Below are 14,807 nucleotides of genomic sequence, written 5' to 3'. Positions count from 1 at the left end.
CATACACGATATGAAGATCACTTTCTCCTAAGGTGATTGTTGGTTCCCGCGTCATATAATAATGGATTTGCAGCAAATAATTCAGAATTCTTCAATGCTCCCGTTACCTATGCTATGCCTATAAAACTTTCTATAGCAGAATCCAACACACTAACATAGCACAGCAACGCGTACTGAATCAATGCGATCAGTCACATAGTCATAATATGCTCAGCCACAAGTGACTCCTTGTTACTCCGAATGTCGCTTACCTCGAGTCTTGGAATATGCCAACAACAACATATAAATGCCATGAAACTCATCAATGTCTTGGACTTTACTTGTTTTGATCCAACGCCGATACCGGCCACATATGATAGTTAAAGAGACCGTGCCAGCTGTCTCCGATTTATCGTGGTCCTGTATACAAACACAGGTACCGATAGTAATCTGGGGGGCGTGACCGATAATCGCATAAGGACGAACCAGAGCATCTTTGAACCCATTAGAGCCCTTCAACGTGTAGGTGGAAGGCGTAGGGTATCCATCTATGATTGTGACTGCAAATTCCGAGGGCCGAACGGACTCACTAACAGAAAAGGCATACGAATATATATAAACCCAGTTGCACTATGGACCGATATACGGCGGAGATTTTAGAGGGGCTACGGAGGGCTGGTACAAACAGTCCAACAGAACCCCAGTCAGAAGACGAATGCAAGTACGAAGACGAAGACGAAGATATGAATTTGACTGTTTTTAATACTCCTATAGGATACCTGAAGCGTCCTTTATTCCAAGACACAACAACAATCACCAGTTCAAGTCCCCAAGATCGAGTCATTAGACCCCTATTAGAATCAAAACATTATCGGCCTACCTCAAATGAGACACAAGGTTGTTCAGCTAACGAATCTTCAACTTTGGATATTGCAAACCTTCCAATTGAGATCATGGAAAGAATCTCGCTGTTTCTCAGTCAAGGAGATTGTCTCAAAATTATGCTGTTGAACAAATCTTGTTGTAATGTCATGAAGACAAGACTTTATCGTAACATTGTGGTGGATTCTCAAGTTGATTTGTTTAGCAAAGATGACCCGACGAGAACTTATATCAATTCAAGCTACGGATTCAAACGGTTTCTACAAAAGGCTTGCATCGAGGATTTTTCATTTGTACAAAACTTAGTGGTGATGGAATATTTTGATATGAATCACTATGAACGTCAATTCCAAGCACTGATCTCTCAGTGCTTAAGTCATTTGAATCACATAAGACATTTAGAGTGGCTTCCAGAATTGAATTCTCTGATGTTGAGTCAATTGCCTAATTTACGTCAACTCCAAGTTCTTCGTGTATCATTACCAGAGAACACCCCCTCTGTTGAAGCTGAGAGACTATCTTTACACAACCTTAAGGTGTTAGAAGTCCTTGCTTATCATGATTGTGATGTTTTAAACAGTTTCCTTCGAAAGTTGGACCTTGATCCACAGAAATTGGATTGCATTCAACTACATCGCTACAAAAAGGGTAAGATCTACGATCATTCAATGAACCCCACAGCCGTGGAACTCTCTCGAAACCAGGCTACAATTAATCGTGATCATGAACTTCAACAAGTCATAAAACATACACCAATGACATGTGAACAACTTAAAGAATTAGTACTAGATCATATCCATGTTAGCCATAGACTGTTTGAAAGCTTAAAGTTGCATTTCCCCTTGTTTCATAATTTGACACGATTAAAGTTAACTAACGTGGTGGAGTATCTTGGAGGTGGTGAACTGATGCTTCATCAATTAAGTAAGGTTGTTCGTCCTGAAAACCTCATTGCGTTATCGATAGACTGGAGAGAAGCTAATCAGGATACAGTAGCAGAATTTATTAATGGACTTGGTGGCCTTCAAGAATTGGATGTTGTGATTAGATTTAACTACACCAAGGGTGTTACTATAGATGAAACGTTGGATCAATATGTGAAGGCTATTGTGGCTTCGTTTCGTACCTTGCACAAACTTTCGCTTGAGTTGAAAGTTGAGCAGCAGAATGGGACTGAATCATTTGGAGATTTGAACAATCCCGTAATGGACCAATTAGTGGACTTACATCTGTTGGAAAGTCTTCGGATTCCCGTTAGACAAGGAGGAGGAATGCATGAACGATTGGCATGGATGATTCCCCAAATGGCGCAATTACGATACTTGGATTTGGTTGGCGGAGGTAGTGGGGGTCAACCTAATTTAGGAATGGGGATGATTCATCCATGTGTCTATGATGAATGGTTCAAAGTACAGCATGTTGCTATATTATACTGTCAAATGAACGACCAGTTAAGGTACGTGCGTTGTAACAAACGGGTGTTTTATTGCAACAAGCTGGGAATTGTGGAGCCAAAGACATGGCTAGACAAATGGTTTGATAAGCGTGTTAGAGTATAGACAAGAGGTCTTATAGTGGGCAATGAAGAAGCGATCTATGGGACGGCTATTACGAACGGAGATAAGGTAATAAATACAAACTTCATTCAAGTCATTCACGTATATTTCATAAACTAATTAACAATAATGATAATGGAGATAAATAAACTCTAATGTGCCAAAAAAACCCAAACCCATAGTTGAAATCCAACACTTTAGTTGGTTCTAATTTGGAAACCAAAGATGTTACCAAAGAAAGATGTTTCAAACTTAGGTTCAAACTTCACCTGAGATGCACGGATTTCTTGCATGATTTGTTGTTCCTTTTCTTGAGCAGAGACGAATACCTTGGCCATTTTGAATAGTTGTGTGTTGTGTTGTGATAAGCAGCAAAAAGAAGCCTTTTAATGTCCGATTAGATTTGTTGTGTTGTGATAATGAGAGTTATAATGTATTACATATTTGTGATTTCATTTGGGGGCCGTTGATGTTGTATTTATAGATTTTCCATTATGACTGAATGGCTATAGTTTTGCACCCATCTCGTCAGTTATTCCGAGACGCAAAAAAAAAAAAAAATTCTGAGCTGGTTCGGAGTTTGTACCACCGAACCACAACTCCTCCCCTCTCACTAATACGAAATCCGGACCTAGTAGAGGGGATGGATTTAGGAGTTTAGGGAACCGTTACTTTTTGGACTTAAGGATTAGCAATGGGGAGGGGGGGGGGGGGGGGATAGATGTTATGTTTTGTCAATTGGGGTTCAACTGTAGTATCTACCTGGTTTGAATGATATAGTGGGTGGACGTGGGTGGACGGATGGAACCTGACACCCGCCTTAGTCCTTGATATTTGGTCTAGACACTCATAATAAATTGGGTTGACAAAGGTTGATGACTCTACATTGGCATAATCCGCGCGTGCCTGGCTACATGCAAGAATTATTTATCGGATTTTTTACTTCCGTTCATCCATTCATATATATCGTTATACTCTTTGTGAGTCACCGCACGTAATCATTAGAATAAACGCATCTGATTGACGTATAAAATTTTCAGTTGTATAACATGGTTCAGGTAATTGCTTCGGAAAGGATTCACATTGTCTTTTAGTTGTACGATACCCTCACATGACGATGGAACTGGCGCTTTATTGTGAGAACAAGAAGGCGCTACCAGTGCCGTTACAGCACCGTTTTACGGAGGACTAATACGTTGCTTTCGGGTTAAAGGCGGTTTTTTTTTTGCAGTACTCGCCTGACAGGAAGTAATGTATACAAGCGTTCCATTTGGTGGATGAATGGAACTAAACTTTACGACTATGGATGTAAAGCAAATAGTTCCATTCCTAGACTCCAACATTACGTGGAGAGAGATAACACATTCCATTTCAACTATGGTGGCATGAAATTCGATCCTAGTCATCTGATATGAGGCCTTTAAAAGAACGAAAGTGCACCCCTTAAAAGAAGTTTTGAATCTCCGTTTAGCTATTGTACTTCTTCATAGTAACATTGCCTGTCCTTCTTCTCTCTGCCACTGTTCATCTGATAACCCCCCATACTTTCTTAACTCCAGTGAATATAAGATCGTTCAAGTGTTCAAGCCGTAGCCGTTGTTTTGGAGCAGGTATGTTCCTCCACTTGAGGGGAACTACATCCCCTTTATACATATATCATTACGTATATCTAGTTCCTGTTATCCAGCAAAGATCACTTATCACCGATAAATATGATACCGTAATTCTTAAGTCCTGAGTGTTATCAGCTGCAAAATCCGAATTAGCAACACCCCACACTCTCTCCTTGTAAACACACGTGATCTATTCAGAATTCGGTTTTTAGAAATCACACGTGAGAGATCACGTGTACATGATGATGATATTGTAGTGGTTTTTTCATGTGTAGTTCGCCTCCTTGCATACACTTAATACTTAAAACTCACCACACAACGTATCAAATATACGTTAGTCAGTTTCACATGTGGATAGTCAATGTAGATTACAATGAGTCCAATGATACCCAATCAGCATTAGCATCATCGTCTCAGATGCCATTTACACTTCCTCAGGAGTACCTCCTACCAAACTCCAAGTACGGCATTGGCAGAAATAGAACCACCAATTTCATCATGTTGGATAGTGTCCATGTTTCACGTGATCAGATTGAGATTGAAACAGATCCCAAGGCAGATTCAAATTCACTCAATATCATCGTTAAATCAAGAGCCAAGACTACTGTGAACGAGAAGGTGTACCTGTTAAGTTCTGCTGAAGCTAAAAGCAATCGCTACAAGAGTATCAAATATGCTGAAGATGAGATAACCATAAAGATTAATCGATTCACAATTGTTCTAAGGTGGCTGCCGACTTTAAAGATCAGGTGCTCTTCTGATTTCAACAGAGGCTCTTTGACCAGTCACATTCCCGTTATATTTTCTACTTTGGATGAGGCAGATGTCTGCATCACCAATTCGCTGCTTGAGATATTGCAATGCTTCTCAAATGGTGTTGGAGTGTTTCTGGATCCTCCACCAACAGAATGGCTCCAACATATCAAGAATCATGATGACTTAACATGGTACAACGCTTATGAAAAGTATTTGAGGTATCCGAAAACTGATAGGTCGCTATTTCTATCAACTATCAAATGTATAGTCAACGATACGGAAGTCTCAAAGAGTTTATCAGCTTTAGGTGGTACTATTGTTCCACGTATTTCTGACTTAATGAAGGGAGACACCTTTATTACAGTTGGAGAAGAATCCGAAGTTGGAGTTGAATATCCGCCTACTCTGTTGGATCGAATATGTAAAGCTGTCGGAGCCTGTGACTTGACTCTTCTTCACATTCACAAAATGATAGTAAAAAAGGCCAATGGTAAGCGATCAAATGAAGACGAGGAGGAGCATGATATCAAGGATGAGGTTACTCCGTCTTTAGGCTTTTCTTCCAGACGGAAACGTCGGAAGTACGCCCGAATAGATCAATTAGAGTTTCTTGACTTCACCCAAGTGCCAGAAGACAGTCAAACCAATGAAAAACAAAATGATTTAGTACAGCTGGAAACAAAGAACAGTGCTCCAAGCATTGACAATGTAAAATCTGAAAAACCTGTTGATAATACTAAACAACTGCAAACAGAATCACCAGATTCAGTGAGTAATGATATTATACATAAATCAAAAGAACTTGACACTGAAGCAATAGAGTCCAAGACAAATAGAACTGATGTTGAACTGTTGCCACCTCCAAGATTACCTAAGCGTAGGTTGTCAAACTCAGAAACTTCTGAGAATCCGGCAAAGAAATTGCACCCAATCACATTGGTTGATGCCATCAAACAAGCAAAACTACAGGGTGTCCGTCATATCAAGCTGGAGCTCGGAATGGACGACGAATTTCAGGATAAGAAACCCATTTCTGGAAGCTTGGCAATTGTACAAACCATTGATGTGCAGCTTCGTCAAAAGCCTATGCAGACGAAGAAAGCGATCGAATCATCGAACGATAAAAGGAATTTTAAACGGTTTGTTAAGAATAAGATACACACTCCGGTAGTTTCACGGAAATATGTTGATATGAATCCTGTCACTGTGTCTCATGGTTATCAGCTTGTGAATCCTCAAAACATGGTGGAGAGGATTGACTACGAAGAGCATTTGCAAAAGGATTTTGAAGGCTTAATTGATGACTTGCGAGATGTCAACGTTTCAAATAATGCTACCCATATTGAATTGGAAACCCTCTTTGTTCCTGAAAGTCAATCCCTAGAGGAAAATCAAGTAGATCATTCTACACACTCAAATTCACACATAGTTAAATCTAATCAACAGAAACACACGAATGATGATGATGACGATGATGACGATGATGATGATGATGGTAGTCAGCCCAGATTTGCTTTCCGGCAAACATAACATGATCGAGAAGATTACCTTAGAGTATGCTGTCTTGCTTCAAGGTAGGAACCTGAATTCCGCAGAGTCCCATGTGTCTGAAATAAGTTAGATGACTTTGCATGTAGTTATGACCGATTGGAACATCTTTGGATATGCATAAGGGATTATCACCGAATCCACAGTCCACTACCTGGTCTCTCAGAGGCAGAATGTCGTTGTTTGAGCAGTTTAAATATATTTGATTCAGAAACTGCTTATATGTATTTATGAGCAATTGGTCGTTGTTAGGTACGGTAGTGACCATATCATTCTTGTGGATGACCCTATAGAACTTCCGAGAACTACTCAGCTTATCAGATTCCATGCTTTGCATCACATAATCAGTCCATTGAACAAAGTTTTGGTTGCCTACTAAAGGTTGACCAAATGTTACACACATCAAGTTGTTGTAACTCAAATCCAAGATCCGAAGCGCAACCAATAACGCTATTGCACCTCCAAGAGAATGACCCACAACAATAACCTGATACGATCCTCCATCTTCCATTGCCTTTTTGACTTCCCCTATTAAAATAGCCTCCATAATCCCAATAGTTTTGGTGGCATATCCCATGAACCCTTTGTGTACTTTGCACCCAGAACATGGAGGAAGATACGTTGTGGGTAGGTTATAGTTGACCATATCAACTTGTAAATCGGCAAAGGAGTCACCAAAACTACGCGTACCTCGAAGCCCCACTACAATTGTAGTCGTCGTTTTGGACGAAGAAGACAGGGTGCCATTTTTGAAGATATCTTGCTTGGTTTTGGCAATGTAACCACAAACGGCATCATCAAAGTACCACTGATAAACCAATTCCATCCCACCAAACTCTTCACATGACATGTCACATTGGAATGGAGGCTCTAATTGATTGAATTTGGTCACACAATATGCTATGTCCAGCAAATGAGCATACACTGGCATCTCCAGATATAGTGTACTACTTATTGGAGTTGGTATAACCTCGTGTGCAGGGTTGAATGGATTCCACCAGGGCATTCCACAGAGTGCCGAAAGCGGCAATAGTCGCTGAAGATACAGAAGTACTTGCATGCTAATAATGAAAAAGATAGAAGGAAATATAAGAGAAGTTTTGTAAGTTGGGTTTGTTGGTTATCACTACTTTAATGTGGGGATATGGATGACGGTTAGTTATGCTATTACTGTCGCGCTACCATTCGCGTATTGACAAAAGCGCACGACCTTACAAGCTACTATGGAGCCGCTATGTATTGTCACTCCTACTTCTGTTTCTAACTCGGTCAAATGCATGGATATCAAGCCTATTTATTCTATTTTTGCACCTTGGAACTCTTCTTTGCAGTTTTCTTCTGCTTGGAGCTTTGCTTCTTAGTTACAATCTTAATGGCTTCATCAGCATCACCCAATTCGATCAAAGCACGTTCAAACTTGGATAACTTGATATCAGTTGCATCGGATGCAGCATCTTCAGCTGATTTTTCAACAGCAGAAGCAGCAACATCCTTTTCGGCAAATAAGTTTTGCGTGTAGAAGATTGGTAACGATGGAGAATTGGTGCACTTCAAACCAAAAGACTTGATTTTATTCAATGGGAAATGAGCAACTGCCTTTTGAACATTTTCTTCTAATTCTTGAGCAGATAAAGCATTAACATTTCCAACTTTTATGGAGATATTTGTTCCAACGGGAAGTAAATATGATGTGCTATTCAAAACTTTTGAAATTTGGTTCTTCAAAGTAGCCAACGATAATTCCAGTTTATTGGAGGTTGATGTGACTTTAATAGGAACTGGAATCTTGGTATTGGAACTATAGAATACTTTACCCAATAATGTTGGCATCAAATTGAGAATGGAATCATCAACAACAAAGACATCGTATTCAGAGTATAATTGTCTTTTCTTCTCATACTCTTTGAATTCCTTCTTGATTTGACTTACTGAATAGATTTGACTCAACGTGGGAATAGAAGCTTCTTCAATAGATGTTAACTGAGCATCAGTTGTAACCAACAGATCTCTAACGATCAAACACGTTTTTGTGAATTCTGTGTTGTATAATCCCTTACGCAATTCAATTATCTTAGGTTTTAAGTTCGTCTTATCACTGAAATATTTCTTTCCAGTGATTTGGAGTGTTAAATCAAACTCATGATCTTCGGCATCTTCATCATCGAAAAGACTATTGCTTTCCTTTTCACCTTCCAACTTTGGCTTATTCACATACTTGACCAACTCACTGATGGCCTTTGTTATAGCTGCTTGCTTAACGTGTTCCTCCTTATCAGCTACCTTTTTGACGGTCTTTGTTTTCTTCTTGTTAGCTAAAGGTGATGACATGGTAGGAGATGACTTTATGCTGTTAGCCATCTTCTTCACTTTAGCAGATTGGGGTGTTCTAGGCGAGGCACTGCCCTTGGATCTTGTCTTGGCCATTTTCGGCAGCTATACGTATATGTTTATGAATGGAGATGTATTTAGTAGATGGGCCATGTTAAGGTATAATTTTTTTACTTTATGAATTTTCAAGATGAGATGCGGTCGGAAATAGTTGGTAAACACATCCGAGGGTTATTTCGAGGGTGCTCACATTCAATCTGTCGTACGTATTGGAGGCATACCAGTTTTAACTAAGGGCTTTTTCAGTTTGATATCAATACCTGTATCTTCTATACTGTCAAGGAGAATCATAGGAAGGTCACCATTACCTTCATAAAGAACACGAGTGTGGGGTTTCAGATGACCATGATCAAGATCAAATATCTTTCTCATAGAGGGAGAGTTAGAAGACTGCGTTGGGGAGGACAGATCGCTTTGTTTATGCTCTTTATGTTCATGTTGGTCACCCAACTTCATCCAGAGTAGATGCTCGAGTTCTTCTGGAGCATGGATAGGTTTCGAGTGGGGTCTTTCTTCAACTTTATCCCAATGGTCCCATTCTGGAGGTGGAGACACTGGAGGACTAATTAAGAACCGACGAGTTTCAGAATTATCCGGTAATGGCAAAGAGTCAACCTCATCGTGATTGTTATCAATACGCGAGTAAGTAAAGGTGAATTGAGGGAAGTTTTCAAGTAGAAGAAGAAACACCTTTTCTGCATCTTCAACAGAGTGACATTGGAGAATGATTCTCTGGAACCGGAAAAGACTAGTGGCTTTGATGGTGTAGGGATATAGCAGGAGGAAATCCACTAAAGGCTGTGGATCTCTAATGAGCTCATCAGATATGTTAGTGACAATTATTGTGTTGGAAGGCATAGTGGAGCAGGACAAGGGAGCAGTGAAACAGCGGAACAGAGTATACGAAGTAGTAACAGCGGTAGTAGTAACAGTAGTAATATAAAGTATTGTGTTGCAGTGTAGTCGGGTGTGGTAATAGCAGTAGTTGTTCAGTGTATTGGTAGCGTGTTCGTTAGTGAATGTATTGTAGTGTAGTTGATTATTCGCATTGAGTTTCAAATTATACTCCACACTTACTTCTACCACATCCCCATGTCTTGTCACTCACATTGCTCTCACGAACACCATGACTCGCCTCCAGTACCAACAAACGCTTCACAGACATTGATAGGTTACATTGATGTGGCTAAAGTGCGTGGTCTTAACGTGGCAAATCCACCTGAGGATGTAGTCAAGTTATTCACCAAAGACAGAACTACTATTGGACCAATAGTACGCAGTGATTGTGATAGTCAGATCATCATTCACATTCCATTCATAAATAGTTCGGTTAAACTATATCTGATCTTGTTGAGAACCAGTCAAGATATCCTCCATTGTCCCAAGACCATCAAGTTGTACAAGAATGACACGGAGATTGACTTTGATAATGTGGACCATAAGAAACCTACACATATATTAGACCATCCGCTTATAGGACTAGACTTTGATATGGTTTCTGATGATACGGTGGAAGATGAAGACGACGGAGTAGTGGAACATTATTTACCCCGACAAAAGTTTACCGGACTTACAAGTCTTACTATTTTCATAGCTGATAATTGGGCAGAAGATGATGACGAAGAGGTGGAATTGAGTCGCATAGAATTGAGAGGTTCGGCTACAGAATTACGCAAAGAAGCAGTGGTCGCATTATATGAACTGGCAGCTAATCCTGCTGACCATAATATTGAGTTCTTGAAGGAAACTGGTACCCAGGGGTTATGATTGATAATGATAAGTATATGAATAGTTAAGGAAATGTTGTAGTACTATTACTTAGGCTTACGGTGTAGCATTAGAATGGTAGCGCTCTTTGGAATTTATATGGTATAATGTTCCTATAAGGGCATATACTTGTAAGTTGCCAGAATAATAATGTGTATTAGATCTTTGTGGTAGTATCGTGAATGAGAATCTACTACTAGCTGATCAGGTGGTTTACGTGTTAGTTAGCACTATTAATGGACACTAGGCAGTAGACCATTTTATATGAATAATTATCGTTGGGCATTATATGAAGACAAGTTTTACTAAAGCTCTGTAATGAAAACTTATATTATAGTGACTATACTAGTATTTCTACAATACCGGGTGTTACAACTCTATACTAACTATTAAACTATGGCATGGAGTTATTCATAACTGCATAAGATTGACCAGGTCACGTGTTTGCGCTTAAGCGGTCGCTCGGAGCTTTGTGGCCCAATCAAATATGCGATTTGCCGGACCCCGGCCGCATATAAAGACCACCGAAATTCCCCCAAAGTGAAATAGCAAATACAAATCAGTTCCATCATCTTTAGCCACACACATACAAACAATGCCAAAGTTAATTCTTGTTAGACACGGTCAATCCACCTGGAACGAAAAGAACTTGTTCACCGGTTGGGTTGATGTTAGATTATCTGCAATTGGTGAAAAGGAAGCCAACAGAGCTGGTGAGTTAATTAAGGAAGCCGGTATTCAAGTTGATCAATTGTATACTTCCAAGTTATCCAGAGCCATTCAAACTGCTAACATTGCTCTTTCTGCTGCTGATCAATTATATGTTCCAGTTAAGAGATCATGGAGATTGAATGAAAGACATTACGGTGCTTTGCAAGGTAAGGATAAGGCTCAAACCTTGGAACAATATGGTGCTGAAAAGTTCCAAATCTGGAGAAGATCTTTTGATGTTCCCCCACCACCAATTGAAGATGACTCTGAATTTACTCAAGTTGGTGACGTCAGATACAACAACATTGACCCCAATGTGATCCCAAAATCTGAATCTTTGGCTTTGGTCATTGACAGAATGTTGCCTTACTGGCAAGATGAAATTGCCAAGGATTTATTGGAAGGTAAGACTGTTATGGTTGCTGCTCACGGTAACTCCTTGAGAGCCTTGGTCAAGCACTTGGACAAGATCTCTGATGATGACATTGCTGGTTTGAACATCCCAACTGGTATCCCATTGGTTTATGAATTGGACTCAAAGTTACAACCAGTTAAACCTGCTGAATACTTGGATCCTGAAGCTGCTGCTGCTGGTGCCGCTGCTGTTGCTGCCCAAGGTCAAAAGAAGTAAGTAGTTTAATTAACGTTTATGATAAGAACTATAACATTGTAATTGTAAGTACTGTAAGTATGCATACTAACTACGTTGCAATCTGCTGATTATATTCAAGGGGTTACCCGCACGTAAAGCTCTCAACAACAAAAAATTTGTTGGTACAAAAGAGATGGTGCTTCTACTTCTATTGCCATACAAGTATAGTCCTTCACTTACGTCATTGCAGATCTGCAGAACATATAAGAACCTTTCTTTCTCCAATTGATTTGCCTGGGATCTGATTGATGCTGCTTCAATCACATTAGTCTTCGATAACAACAATGGCTTCAAATCAAAACGCTTTCCTGTTTGGTGGTGCTTCCAACACATCTAGTAACTCCAAGCCGGCTTTCCTGTTTGGTGGCGGTGGTGCATCTACAAACTCAGGGAACGCTACTCCATCATTTGGTGGCTTTGGATCTACCTCCTCTGGCTTTGGTGCTCCCAGTTCAGGTAGTTTGTTTGGTGGTTCCAATAATCAACAAGCTTCAAACACAAATACAAACACAACTTCTGATACGGCCAAACCATTTGGGTCATCTGGTGGTAGTTTATTTGGTGGTGTTGGAGCTGCTTCTCAAGCTGCTGGCCCCCCTGCTTCAGGGGGTTTCAGCTTTGGTGGTTCAGCTTCTACTTCAACTGCTGCTGATCCTGCCAAATCCACACCTCCTCCTCCAAATAACACAGCCCCAGCAAACGCATTTGGTGGTGCTGCTTCTGTTTCAAAACCTTCAGCATTTGGAGCTGCCTCATCATCATCTACTTCAACCCCAGCATTCAGCTTTGGAAATGCCAACGCCGCTTCTTCAGGTGCCTCGGCAACTACTAATACTACTCAAAATAACCAAACTCTGGCTGGGGGCTTCTCTTTCACAAATCCCGCTACTCAACAAAATAAACCAGCAAGTGGATTGTTTGGTAATGCTTTGTCTTCCAATACTACAACTCCTGCTGCTGCTGCTGCTTCTCCTGCCTTTTCCTTTGGTAAGCCAGCTGAATCATCGTCTACTACAAGTACAACTGGCCAAGCCTCATCTACACCCGCTTCAACTGGTGGGTTGTTTGGTAAAAACGCTACTACCTCTACAACTTCTGCTCCCTCTGGGTCTCTCTTTGGAGCTTCTACTACACCCGCTTCCGACTCAACACCTAAGTTGAATTTGGGTAATGCGAATACAACTGAGTCCCAAGATAAAAAATCTGCTGGTACTCCTCCTGCCTTCTCCTTTGGACAATCTTCCTCAGGTTCACAAGCTACGCCTTCATTCGGGTCAACATTGAACGCAGCAAAGGCTGCTACCCAATCTGGTGGTCTATTTGGTAAAACAGAAGAAAAGAAGGATACTCAAGCAGCTTCTACTGGTTTCTCTTTAAATAAAACTAATGATAAGCCCGCTACTGCTGCTACCTCTTCCTTTTCATTAGGAAATAAAGATGACAAGAAAGAAACCACGCCAAGCTTTTCATTTGGTCTTAAGCCTGCGGATACTTCAAGCAAACCAGCATCTACATTCTCATTTGGTGGAAAGGCTGCTGAGAAGCCTACTACTTCTGAAAAGCCCGCAACAAGCTTCACATTTGGAGCTAAACCAGCTGAAAAGCCTGCCGAAAAGCCTAGTACTTCTGATAAGCCTGCTGAAAAGCCCGCAACAAGCTTTACCTTTGGAGCTAAACCTGCTGAAAAGGCTGCTGAAAAAACTGATGAAAAAACTGATGAAAAGACAGCTGATAAAGCAGCACAAAGTTTCTCCTTTGGAGCAAAAGCAGCTGATAAGCCAAACTCCGGTTTTTCATTTGGTGCCAAACCGGCCGATAAGGGTGGTGATAAACCAAGTTTGAACTTTTCTCTAAGTGCCAAACCAGCTGAAAAGTCAGATGCCAAAGCTGCTCCTTCTACATTTTCTTTTGGATCCAAACCTGCTGAAAAAAGTGAAAGCAAGCCCACTTCATCTTTTTCGTTTGGTTCCACTAAACCCGATGAATGTAAAACTACTACGACTGCGGTATCTACTTCAAGTTCCTTAGGACAAAAGAAGGATGAAAAGAAAGATGAAAAAGCTGCCTCAACGAGTACCACTGTTGATAAATCTGCTAGTATAACTTTACAACCCACTAAGTTAGAACCAAAGCCTGTGTCTATTGAGAACAGAACGATGGAAGATTTGATCATGAAGTGGAGTAAACAATTAGCATATACATCTGATGTATTTGACAATTATAGCAAGCAAGTTCAACATTGGGATCGTCAATTAACAGAATCGGGTGATGAACTTAGCAAATTACATCAAGAATCAACACATACTGAGCAATTGCAAAATAAGATTGACCAACATTTGTTATTTGTTGAGTCACAACAAGATGAATTGGATAAGCTTTTGGATAGTTATGAGCAACAAGCGGATGTATTATTGAGTAATATTGAACTCAATCCTTCATTACCTTCACTTTCAGGTAATGCTAGTGTGGGGAACTCTAATGCTACAGGAAGTTCCAGTGGATCTACAGGAGCAGTTACCGATCAAAATGATAGCAAGTTTAATGTCACAGATAAATTAAGAGAAAAGGCATACCACAATGCCGAGATACTTGATGAAAAATTAGATGCCATGGGTACTAATTTGTCTGCACTCATTGGAGAAATTAATAGTGTCAGTGATGTTTTCAATAAGAATATGCTTCATGATGAATATGATACTCAATTACAAGAGATTGTCAAGTTATTGAACTTACACTTGGATAATTTGAGTTATATCGAATCATCTGAACGAGAGCTCAAACAAAAACTTAGTAAGGTATAAATAGTATTAAGTTTATAATCAGTTTTTTTTTGCAGTAAATTCATATGTATGGACTGCATCTAACTTGGAACCAAAACTCGGTTCATGTTCAATTTTTTCTTTCACATGGAATTGCGCATTGCCCGATTAGGAAAGTCCAACATGGGGAATACTG

At 40.1% G+C, this 14,807-nt stretch overlaps 8 protein-coding genes across 8 annotated transcripts; 5 read left to right on the top strand and 3 right to left on the bottom strand.

The window, feature by feature from the left end:
• Positions 1–611: 611 nt before the first annotated feature.
• Positions 612–2,420, top strand: KQ657_003093 (uncharacterized protein; the record flags this gene model as incomplete). Its single annotated transcript, XM_043193829.1, has 1 exon — positions 612–2,420. The coding sequence occupies one exon, from the start codon at positions 612–614 to the stop codon at positions 2,418–2,420; it is 1,809 nt and encodes a 602-aa protein (XP_043047050.1).
• Positions 2,421–4,403: 1,983 nt separating this feature from the next.
• On the top strand, positions 4,404–6,316 carry KQ657_003092 (uncharacterized protein; the record flags this gene model as incomplete). Its single annotated transcript, XM_043193828.1, has 2 exons — positions 4,404–4,407; positions 4,428–6,316. The coding sequence occupies 2 exons, from the start codon at positions 4,404–4,406 to the stop codon at positions 6,314–6,316; spliced, it is 1,893 nt and encodes a 630-aa protein (XP_043047049.1).
• Positions 6,317–6,335: 19 nt separating this feature from the next.
• Positions 6,336–7,265, bottom strand: KQ657_003091 (uncharacterized protein; the record flags this gene model as incomplete). The annotated part of the gene is made up of 1 exon (XM_043193827.1): positions 6,336–7,265. One exon carries the CDS (start codon positions 7,263–7,265, stop codon positions 6,336–6,338), a length of 930 nt encoding a protein of 309 aa, XP_043047048.1.
• Positions 7,266–7,633: 368 nt separating this feature from the next.
• CIC1 (Cic1p) lies at positions 7,634–8,758 on the bottom strand (the record flags this gene model as incomplete). Its single annotated transcript, XM_043193826.1, has 1 exon — positions 7,634–8,758. The coding sequence occupies one exon, from the start codon at positions 8,756–8,758 to the stop codon at positions 7,634–7,636; it is 1,125 nt and encodes a 374-aa protein (XP_043047047.1).
• A 156-nt stretch (positions 8,759–8,914) lies between these two features.
• On the bottom strand, positions 8,915–9,580 carry RCN1 (Rcn1p; the record flags this gene model as incomplete). The annotated part of the gene is made up of 1 exon (XM_043193825.1): positions 8,915–9,580. One exon carries the CDS (start codon positions 9,578–9,580, stop codon positions 8,915–8,917), a length of 666 nt encoding a protein of 221 aa, XP_043047046.1.
• A 234-nt stretch (positions 9,581–9,814) lies between these two features.
• On the top strand, positions 9,815–10,489 carry KQ657_003088 (uncharacterized protein; the record flags this gene model as incomplete). The annotated part of the gene is made up of 1 exon (XM_043193824.1): positions 9,815–10,489. The coding sequence occupies one exon, from the start codon at positions 9,815–9,817 to the stop codon at positions 10,487–10,489; it is 675 nt and encodes a 224-aa protein (XP_043047045.1).
• A 595-nt stretch (positions 10,490–11,084) lies between these two features.
• GPM1 (phosphoglycerate mutase) lies at positions 11,085–11,831 on the top strand (the record flags this gene model as incomplete). Its single annotated transcript, XM_043193823.1, has 1 exon — positions 11,085–11,831. The coding sequence occupies one exon, from the start codon at positions 11,085–11,087 to the stop codon at positions 11,829–11,831; it is 747 nt and encodes a 248-aa protein (XP_043047044.1).
• A 305-nt stretch (positions 11,832–12,136) lies between these two features.
• NSP1 (FG-nucleoporin) lies at positions 12,137–14,653 on the top strand (the record flags this gene model as incomplete). Its single annotated transcript, XM_043193822.1, has 1 exon — positions 12,137–14,653. One exon carries the CDS (start codon positions 12,137–12,139, stop codon positions 14,651–14,653), a length of 2,517 nt encoding a protein of 838 aa, XP_043047043.1.
• Between the last annotated feature and the right edge of the window lie 154 nt (positions 14,654–14,807).

The sequence above is a fragment of the Scheffersomyces spartinae genome (assembly GCF_019049425.1).
Source record: "Scheffersomyces spartinae strain ARV_011 chromosome Unknown scaffold_28, whole genome shotgun sequence".
In the NCBI taxonomy this organism is placed as follows: domain Eukaryota; kingdom Fungi; phylum Ascomycota; class Pichiomycetes; order Serinales; family Debaryomycetaceae; genus Lizanozyma; species Lizanozyma spartinae.
This window is presented reverse-complemented; position numbering and strand designations above follow the sequence as displayed.